This window comes from Papaver somniferum, chromosome 3 (genome assembly GCF_003573695.1).
Source record: "Papaver somniferum cultivar HN1 chromosome 3, ASM357369v1, whole genome shotgun sequence".
NCBI classification, from domain to species: Eukaryota; Viridiplantae; Streptophyta; class Magnoliopsida; order Ranunculales; family Papaveraceae; genus Papaver; species Papaver somniferum.
The window spans coordinates 162,148,580-162,159,456 of NC_039360.1; the positions used below are offsets into that span (position 1 = coordinate 162,148,580).

General features: G+C 40.0%; 2 protein-coding genes across 2 annotated transcripts; one reads left to right on the forward strand and one right to left on the reverse strand.

Moving 5' to 3' along the window:
• The first annotated feature begins 461 nt into the window (after nt 1-461).
• LOC113357866 lies at nt 462-4,361 on the forward strand. Its single transcript, XM_026601353.1, has 4 exons — nt 462-939; nt 1,042-1,291; nt 2,526-2,653; nt 3,492-4,361. The coding sequence occupies exons 1-4, from the start codon at nt 787-789 to the stop codon at nt 3,960-3,962; spliced, it is 1,002 nt and encodes a 333-aa protein (XP_026457138.1). The 5' UTR covers nt 462-786; the 3' UTR covers nt 3,963-4,361.
• Nucleotides 4,362-6,269: 1,908 nt separating this feature from the next.
• LOC113357867 (probable LRR receptor-like serine/threonine-protein kinase IRK) lies at nt 6,270-10,107 on the reverse strand. Its single transcript, XM_026601354.1, has 2 exons — nt 8,390-10,107; nt 6,270-8,144 (listed from the first exon to the last, which is right to left on the reverse strand). The coding sequence occupies exons 1-2, from the start codon at nt 9,859-9,861 to the stop codon at nt 6,692-6,694; spliced, it is 2,925 nt and encodes a 974-aa protein (XP_026457139.1). The 5' UTR covers nt 9,862-10,107; the 3' UTR covers nt 6,270-6,691.
• Nucleotides 10,108-10,877: the final 770 nt, after the last annotated feature.

Consider the following 10,877-nt stretch of genomic DNA (forward strand, 5'->3'; position numbering starts at 1 on the left):
GCATAGTCCAGGCCTTGGCTAATGCTTGGGCCAACGCCAAAGTCATCCCATGACTTGCATTTAGTATTGCATGTGCTAAGTGGCCTTTCTTGTCTCAACCATCTTGACGTTACATCGTCGGGCAATGCAGCTTCATCGGCCAGGCCATAACTTCAGTTCTACGTAATCTTTGCGCTTCACTGTTGGGACCGCTAATAGCAACCTTGTAATAGAGTTTCGTGGCTCCGTCCTTGGCCGGTTGGTAGACGCAAGATTGCTAATAGGGGGTATCAAATTAGTTAGGAGTGTATCACTTTACATATAAGACAAAACAATCATTTAACTTTGAATTGGTACACCCTCAAGCAAACTGGCACCCCATTAACAGCCTTGTGGCAGACGTGGCAAGACTCGCACCGACTGGCGCAAAAATAGATTCTTAGGGCCCGAAATGAATCTCTTTCTGTCTCTTTGAAGCAATGACCTGTTCATCTTGACCTATCACACAACGAAACTGCCTAGAACTTTACTTCTTCTTCTTTCAACTCCAGACACCAAAATCAATCAATCAAACAATACCCTAATTTTACTGAACCTCATCTCATCATCTTCTCTGCAATCCCCAAAGTTCAACTTAACTGAACCCAGTTTCCCCCATCCATCATTACTTCAATTTGTAACTCTTCCATTCACTACCCCAAATGAATTTGTCAAAACTGCTGTTATCATTGAATTGCAGATTTAGACTGGTTTCTGAATCCAGAACATAGAACAAAATTTGTGAACCCTCTGGATCTCTAACCTAAGATGGTTAAAAGAGGTTCTTCTTCTTCCTTTTCAGTGATTCTGTTGGTTCTTCTTGTATTAGTAGTAGCGGATGGATCTGATGATGTTGTTCAATTGAAGTTGAGGAAATTGGTTGGATTAAAACCAGACAGAAAAAATACAACAATAACACAGGTATGATGATGAATAATCAGAAATTTCATCTTTGATTTACATAATTCTGTTAATTTGAGCTGAATCTGGGTTACTGAGGGAGTAAAATTGTTGTTTGTGTAGATTTCTCCATCACCAGGACCAATTCCTTCTACAGTAGGATCTAATCAGACTGATGTGAACTCTAATGTAACTGTACCAAAGAGCCCACAAATTCCAGTTGAGAATATAACGAAAGTGGATCAGAATGATACCGGTGCGGCGGCTGCGGCCGGTGGTGTGAATCAAGATGGAATTGATGAAAAATGTGGTGCAACGTCAAACAAGTGCACTACGGATCAGAAAGATATGATTGCTTGTCTTCTTCCAATTGGTAATTTTCTTATCAATGTTAATAACTAGTTTGGTAGATAGATGTTGCAGAACAAACAACTTAGATGTAGAGACTGACACTTTTTAAGGCGCTACACAACTAGGTTTTATATGTTCGGTTGAGATGTAAACTGCCGTAATTGGTGTTTTGCAAACAAGATTTTGGTCTATGTAGCTATCCATTGACCATGATAAGTCATTCAGCTAAGCTATTGTACGAGTTTGATTTTTATGGTGCAAGATGATGGCCATATCGTTAAGTCAGTATTAAGAAGTGGTTGAGGGATCAGAACATGGTGCAATGAGCATTAATTAACAGTGTGGAGCTTTAAATCAGTGTTTCGATTTGATTGTGTCTTTTGTGTACTTGCTTTCTTCCAGTATGGAGCTTTGGATCTTTTGCCTCTAATTTAATCTAGGTAGTAGAGAACAGGGAAAAAAGGATTCGATCTTTGTGGGGTTAAACAATTTGGTTTAGTTTAGTCATTGGTTTGATATGTTAAGTTGAGATGTACTTTGCCATAGGTACTGCCTCCAGACATAAGATATTTGCATACCAGATTGTGTTTATGTAATAATCCACGATAAGTCACTCCAGCGACGCTTCTTCTTCGTCTAAGCCTTTAGTCCCAAACAAGTTGGGGTAGGCTAGAAAGGGAATACGAGGGCTTCTCAAGCGGACCCATCTTGGTACTGCTTCCGCCCTTTCCTAAGGGAATGGCTGGTTTTCAACCAAACAAAGGTACACGAGGACTTTCCAAGCGGTCACCCATCTTGGTACTGCACTCGCCCTCTATTGGTCTATCACTGGCTCCGTGGCTCGCCAAGCCTATCACAACCCTGTTTTCAAAGGGGAATGGCTGGGGTTTTACCGTTGGCTCACCAAGCCTATCACGAACGTTCCTCATTCCTGCGACGCTATTGTATGATTTTGATTTGTTGAAACAACTCGATGACCATATAAGTTAGTATTAAGAAGTATTTGAGGGTTCTGGACTAGTTGCAATGAGCATCAATTAACAATGTATAGTTTTAAATTATTCACTTTGATTGCGTCCTTTTTGTATTCCAATATGGAGTTTTAGATCTTTCACCTCTATTTTAGTTTAGGTAGTTGCAAAGAAGGAATAATGGTTTCGATCTTTGTGGGGTTAAGCAACTTGATTTTATTAAGACTCCACAAAAACAAACGTTCACCATCCTCATTTCTTTTTCGTCGTCTTTTCTTTTTGCAGGTTTGCAAGAGTTTTTTCTTCTGGTGCAAAATGATGGAGAGAGCAATCTGGAAGTAAATATTAGTGTCTCAGCTTCTGTGAAGGCAGACCTGAAGAAGCTGCAGATACCAAAACACCGAGCGAAAAAGGTATGGTTCTGTCAGTTCTTAGACTTCTTGAACTTTTCGTTTGTTCGATTTCAGCGGGACCTATGAACTACCACTTGGACTTTCTGAAACTCACCGACATCCATTATCATCTCATCTGAATGATGTCAAGTCAGTATTGCATGGGTTTAGTTATACACTGTTTTAAAAATCTGCAGTTAAAAGAGAACATAGCCATGTAAAATTTTGTTGGAAAGGTTTTTTTTCCCTGTGTCGGTGTCTTGTCGGGATGGGTTTAGTTATACACTGTTTTAAATCTGCACTTCACTAGAGAGAAGAAGTCGGGATAAGAATAATTTAGTCAAAGTTTTCTAACTGAGTTGTATCTTGAAGTGTTGGGAGTATTAATACGCATGTCCGTGTAAATACATATTGACACGGCTTGAATTTTTCTTTAGGCGTGTCCTTGTAACACAGGAAAAAAAATTATATTTTATTATTGGCTATGTTGTGATGGTTGCAGCAATTCAACACGCTGGTACCCTTCTAACTGGTTGTTTACACTCAACACTAGTGAACGCTTGTTTACACTCAAAAGACTAGTGAACATTAGGATAAAGAGGAAGAAATCAATATTCGCACTGCCAAATAATTTCTTAGTCCAGAGATGGCTTAATGATTGTTTAGTATTAGTTTTCATAGTGTGCACCCCTTTTGGTTCTCAGTCTTCCTTCTATCATTCGATTACCTACAACATCTTCTTATACTGTTCCATAAGTTCCAGCTGACTTGTACCTCACTTCTGAATGGTTGCATTGATGACATCAGTTGGTATCTTACTGATAGTAATATGGTATGACTTGTTTGGTTTTGTTTCCAGATAAGTGTATCAGTAACTGCTGAAGGAATCTCAACAATAAGTTTACATGCTGGAAGTGGAGAATGTGTTCTGCACACAGGACGTCCTGTATTTCGCCCACCCAAAGCCAACTATTTCCGTACAATCTCTCAAATGCCCTTTTACACCACTCTTACCCAAAGCCCAATCTACGGTGCTTATTTTCTTTTTGTGGTAGCTCTGGTTATTGGAGGGTCATGGGCCTGCTGCAAGTTCGGTAAGCGGAATCAACAGCATGGTACAGGAGTCCCATATCAGGAGCTTGAGATGGCATCTTCTTCAGTTGTTAATGTGGAATCTGCGGACGGTTGGGATAACAGTTGGGATGACGACTGGGATGAGGGTGAGGCAATGAGGTCACCAGGGAGACAGCAAACAGGAAATTTATCTGCAAATGGACTAACATCAAGACCACCTAGTAAGGATGAGTGGGGCAACGATTGGGATGATTAACGTATTGGGAAAAAAACAGGCAAGACCATCCTCCCAGAGAAAACTACTATTACATAGAAACAGAAGAAACTTTGCTGCGTGACTGATGTGATCAATGAAAGATGAAAACACAGTTTGGTGTATACGATAGTGTGTAAATTGCGCCTCCTTTTTTCTGATGTTGGAATTATACGGAGGTAATTTTGTTTTCATCGTCTTTTTGCAATTTTCTTTCAAACCAGTAGTTGAAATCCATATTAGATCATAGAGAATACATAGATCATCAGACAATAAGTGTGGGAGGTTAGATATTATTCTTTTGTTCTTTTTTACAGGGAAATCCAGGCAATGCTCTGGTAAATTAAATGTGATACTGTAAAATATGGTGAATGGGAAAATTTTACCAAAATCTCTATTTCCTGATTCCTTCTCGATAGCAGAAAGACTTGTAATAAGTTCTGCTGGCCCAAAAGGATGGAATTTCAGTTTATGAGCCAACATTCTTGTTTGGGCTTACTCCCAGAGACATGTGACAAATTCATTGTTCCAGCAGCAACCATTCCACTGACAACCACCAGCAAGGGCCAGTGCCATTGCCAGGTCAACTACCACCAAGGTGGGGGTTTTCACATTCAGCTCCTCTTGTTGTATATGATCTCTTGTTTCTATGGTTCACGGATGTTCAAATCAAAATCCCCCACTAACCTAGGCCATAACAGTGACATGACTTAATTCTTTTTCCAGAAACCTTACAAAAGTTGCTGCAATATCCAAGCAAGCATGCACCTTCTGCAAACATCTCTCAATTCATAACCTTTTTATGTGCCCCACCTTGCAAATCTAAATGATGGCAGGCAGATCCATTTTTTCTCTCCCAAAATCATATGCATCCACCGTTCACCATTTCACTTAATAACTAACGTGACTAAACCCTAGTAATTGTGTCCCTTCTCTATCATTTTGTCTGTCAATCAATAAAAAGTTGAAAAAATTCTCTCAATGATGGCCAGCTACAACAACATGTTCATTTCCACCTTCCAAGAATGCTTGTTTGCCTTTCTTTAATGGGTTCCTCCCACTTTTTCTTCTTTTCTTGTGCAGTGTACAACATTTGAAGAATCCCCCTTTTGTTCCACTAACCATAGTGATTATAGGGCTTGATGAAGACACCACTTGAGGCATAGGCATAGAGCTCTACACATTTCTCCATTAAAATGACAGAACAAAGCTTCACTTTTGTCACTTCCCATGATAGTATTCTACTAAGCTAAGTAATTTTATATTCTTGTTTTTCCTTCTTTTATTAAAAAAAAAAAAAAACATAAAACCAAAGCTGTTCTTGAGGATTGCATGTGCTTATTGAGTTTTCTTTTTCTTTTTGAGTCCATCACTCCAACACCATCATCCATTCCTCCTCTATTCATGCACCACACCACACTATGTCCTCCTTGTCAAATACATATATTCATAATTAGAATCCTTGGGTACAATAATGTATGTGTACAAATACAATTCAGATATCAACGGTCTGAATTCGAAATCTGACATACATATCTACGATTTAAATTCGAAATTTGTGTCCAGTTCTAGCCGAAGTGAAAAAAAGCAATATGAGTGGGTATAATGTAAGATTTTCCCCAAAAATTGAATCTTAGATATTTACGATCTGAATTCGAAATCTGACACTTTAACACCAGTTTTCACCCAAGTAAAAGAAAACAACATGGATGGGTGGGTGAAATGTAAGATTTTCACCAAGAATGGGATCTTAAAACATCCAACTTTCAACTCCCATCAAAAACTTAAACAAAGTATTGAATGTTGGAGTTCTGTATTTGAGTCAATATCGAAAATGGTGTTTTGTGTGTTTTTAAATAGTGGTAAAGTGTACCATGAAAGGTTCCATTCTTCCCAGCTGAGTGACTGTCCTGACATGAATGTTAAATGAAAGTTTAGAATGAAGTGCAAAAATGTGACTCCCCAAAGCTTAAAACATGGGAGAGGAAGAAGAGCTTGTAATGTGAGAGTTTCTATGCTTCTTTTCTCAGACAGAATCATTTAATCCAAACATCACTCCCTTTTCTTCTTCCAATTGCATTTTCCTTTTCTTTTCTCTTTTTACACACTTTTCTCTTCTGGTTGTTATCCTTGCAAAATTTTGAAATTTTAGGTGTTGTTTGAGAATCTATTCATTGCCTTTTACTTTGAGTGCATTGTGACTTTTGCTTTTGCTTCCTGAATCCAATCTAAAAGAATCAAGACATTCTGAAATCCAAAATGTGCATTGTCTGGTGTAACAAAGAAGGAAAGCTTAAAACACAAGTAATGGAAAACAGATAATGAGGAAGTTATCCTGCAATAATATTATGATCCCAAATTGGAACCCGGTGAATAGGAATCCGGCAAATGTATCGGTCGTCGTCGTTACAACAGACAGACACAGTGGAATAAGAGTGAAAGAAGAAATAACAAAGCAAGATACACAAAAACTACCAAAAACCAAAACCATAAAAAAAGACTAAAAACCTAAAGATTAAAACTTACACAACACTAGAGATATTACTGCTCTGCTTCTTCTGTTCTCTACTTTTTTTTTTTTTTGTAAATTGGACAAACAAACCGGATTCCTCTTCGCCGGAAAAACTTCAGTAAAATATTTGTGCTTCTTCATATCATATCTTGTTATTTACCTTGATTCTTCTTCCTCCTTCCATACTTTCCTGTTAAAAATATAATAGCTTCGTTTCGTTTCATTCCAACTCCTCTTGACCTTCTGAAGGGCATCTGATCAGCTCCAATATGTTAACAACCTCTCCCATGTCAGGCCTATTTGAAGGTACCTGAGATGTACATATGAGACCTAATTTCATCACAGGGATGGCCTCCTCTGCAGGGAAGTCCCCTAATAACCTTGTGTCAACACATTCCTCTACTTTCCCTTCTTCTAATGCTCCCCTGACCATATCGCAGAGAACCACCACATCATCCTCCATATACTCCACTGGCCGCTTTCCTGTCACCACCTCTAGTACCAAAACTCCAAACCCATAGACGTCACACTTTTCGGTTATTTTTACTGTGCGGCATGCGAATTCAGGTGCCATGTATCCAAGTGCGCTCTGAATCTTGCTACTGAGAACATAACGATCTAGCATTGGCAGTAATCTCGCCAACCCGAAATCTCCAACTTTTGGCTCACCATTGCTGTCAATTAGAACATTACTTGATTTCAGATTGTAATGGATTATGTCTAGCTGGTGCAAATGTGCTAAACTCTTTGCAGTGCCAAGAATTATGTTGAACCTATCGTGCCATGACAGGACATTCCCTCCTGGTCCTTCATGAAGCTGCTTATACAGACTTCCTCCGGATACAAATTCAGAAATGAGGAGTTGCAATGAGGGAGTCCAATAATACCCTTCAAGTGCCACAAGATTTTCATGACGGATTTTTCCCAGCTTCTTGACTTCCCTCTCAAAATCATCTTGGGACTTCACAAGGCTTGAGACAGTTAGCTTCTTGATGGCAACTGGCCGTCCATCCCGGAGGACCGTCCTGTAAACAGCTCCGAACCCTCCACGACCAAGCTCACAATCCTTATTCAGCAGCGCATGGGCCCCAGCACTGAAGTCTGGGTCACCTGAGAACATGACAAGCTTGCCAGAGTTGGCATCAGTAGTGGGAGAACGGCTGTAGTCATCACCCGCTGATAATGCAAGGGCTGCAGCAGAACGGGATGATGTGGATCGAGCATGGATATTTAGAAGTGTAACAGCGACTACACCAAGGGCAATGACAACAGCTGCACCAATTGCAATTAACGCAGAAATGCTCAGAATGATCTTTTTGTGACGCATGTTTGGGGACAAAGAACCGGGTTCAGCCGCATCAGAAGAAGAGTTAGGATTGAGAACAATGGGTTTTGGAAGGACAGCAGGGCAAGGGCGGTCAACAATAGAACCACAAAGGGCCGGGTTACCCGAAACAGAGGAAAGGGAAATGGTATTGAAGAATCCACCAGCAGGTAGATCACCTTGGAGTTGATTGTGGGAGATATTAAAGGACAGGAGGTGAGGAAGATTGGCAAGCTGCTTAGGCAAGGTTCCTGTTAGGCTGTTTAAAGATAAGTCTACTGTCTGGAGGTTGGTGAGGTTACCCAAGGTTGCAGGAATTGGACCTTCAAGTTTGTTCTGTGACAACATTCTAACGAGGCAAACAAACGAAATACCAGTTAGGACATATCCATAAACTTATCATGTTATGAAGATCAATTTCCTACATAAGGATGCAGATCAATGTTCCAAAATTGAAAAGAGTGATGCAGGCAGCAATATAACTAAGCAACTCAGTTTGTTTCATGGGCAGTGGCGTTAAAATTCTCATTTCGTAAACTTGCAGGAAAATAGCACTAACTAATAAGCATAATGACAGTAAAGGAGAGTACTTACAGGGTGGTTAGAGATGAACACTTTTCCATATGGGAAGGGATTTTCCCGGACAAGGAATTTTTCTCCAGCCTCAACTCCCTCAAAGCAACCGCACCTCCGATTTCAGAAGGAATGCTAGCATTAAGTTGATTATCACTGAAATCAAGAACACCAGCCTTCTTCAGCCCACCAACACTCACTGGAATAACTCCATCCAGAGAGTTCTTCGACAAGTTCAACATCTCCAAACCACTAAAAACCCCAATGTTAGATGGAATGCCCCCAGTAAACCCATTATCCGACAAGTCCAATACTTGAAGCTTCTGATACGAGCCCTCCAGCGACACCCCCGGAGATTCCAACTCTCCACTTAATTTGTTCTCAGACAACAAAACTTTCTGCAAACCTAACCCAAATATCCACACTGGAAGTATATCCGTCAACGAATTCCGGCTCAAATCCAACTCCAACAGACTCGTCAGCTTACTCAATGACTCCGGAAACCCGCCATTAAAACCATTCTGCGACAAATGCAGCACCTTCAGAGCCTGAAGCTTCCCCATCGACTCCGGTATCCCTCCGGTAAATGCATTCCCAGAGAGATCCAAAGTCTGCAAGCTACTCATTTCACCAATCCAATCAGGAACTTCACCATCCAACTTATTCCCATGTAAATCAACATAATTACACAAAGACAACTTCCTCATCGAACCAGGCATTCCACCGGTCAACAAATTCTCACTGAAATCAATCACCTTCAACAAAGCACACCCACCAATCCCCACCGGAACCACCCCATTCAACTTATTCCTCCCTAAACTAACAGCTCTCAAATTAAAAGCCTTCTCAATCCCATCCGGTATCTCACCAACAAGTAAATTATCAGAGAAATCAACAGACCTAACCCCATTCAATCCCCAGATCTCTTTCGGCAACACCCCAGACAACTGATTAGAACTGAAATTAACAGCAGCAAGTGTAGAACAAGTACTCAAACTCTTAGGAATCTCACCTGTAAGCTTGTTCTTAGCAAATGAAACAGCTCTCAAGTACTCACATTTCTTGAAGAACTCATCTGGGATGGATCCAGTGAGTCCATTCTCACTGAAATCAATCACTCTCAAATTCTCCAAACCAGCTAAACCCGGATTAATACTACCAGTGAAGTTGTTTTTAGATAAAGATAGTCTTCTTAAGAACTGTAATCTGAGAAGCCCACGACCAATCTTGCCGGAAAGTGAGAATCCGTCGAGAATGACATCTGAGACACGATTGTTTCTAGGGTTACATGTTATACCAACCCAGTTGTTACATGGAGTATCATCATCTTCATTCCATGATGATAACTTGCCTGTTGGATCAATAAGATCAGCTTTAAATACTATTAATCCCAACACATCATCATTTAATGGCGGAACATATGATCTAACTGATGAGACAAATAGAAGAAGAAGAACAAGAACAGGGTTAAATGAACTGACCCAGTTTCTCATTTTTGAAACTGAGCTTAGGGTTTCATTAGTAGACTGATATGAAGCAGATTTGACTGGTTTTGAAGCTTTTTTGGCCGGAATGTCACCGGAAGAAGACTGAATATGGAAGATTAGTTGTTGAAATGAAGAACTTGAGGTGAAAATTGAATGAGGGGTTGAACACCATCAAAGTGTGAGCTTTGAATTTCACTCCTCCCCCACTACTCTCTCTCTACTGTCTGAATCTCTCTGGTCTCGTCTCTCTCTTTCTACTGTAAAGCAAATGGGAAAATGAGAATAAAAATGGTATTTTTATTAACAGCGAAAATCAGGTGTAGCTAGAGAGAAAATGACTTTATGGCTTATTCCACGTGTCTACTTATGTTTTGGTCAAATAGAATCTGACGTGGATGTACCGGTGGGGTATGTAGGGCGTGACGTGGTGATGTGATGTGGCTTTAACGTTCGGCTGTAAGAATAGACTTCCGTTTAAGTTTTCACCTTTGAGTTGCAAAATATTACGAAAAGAGTAACCCGCGCCGAGCCGACGTCGTCGACCGGAGTCATTGTTAATTTTTCGGCACAAAGGGTAACCGACACGCAAACGACATGGCTCACAGGTTACACGGGTTGTCAGTTTTTTTCTGACTTGAATGATTCTTCTGGATCTGACTCGTCTAAATCTGAGTTATTATGACTTATTTGATTCAAAAATTATCAAACAGTAGAGTTATATAATACTTTTTTGCTTCGAATTTGATAAATGCCCAACAAACCAGAAAAATATTACTCGACTAAAAATAGCTTCAAGCAGCTGAATCAGACCTCGAATCAGACATATGACTTGCCCCGAGACAAATACCGAGTCGGATTCAGACTACCAAATAAACATGGTACGTACGAGTTTATTAATGGAAAATTAAAATAGAATTACAAAGATAAGCCCAAATGACCTAATCCCATCCAAAGCCAACTCTTAGTTACAGATTAAAACTATCTACAAGACTAGTTGTAAGGATAAGAAGCTAATCAAGCCA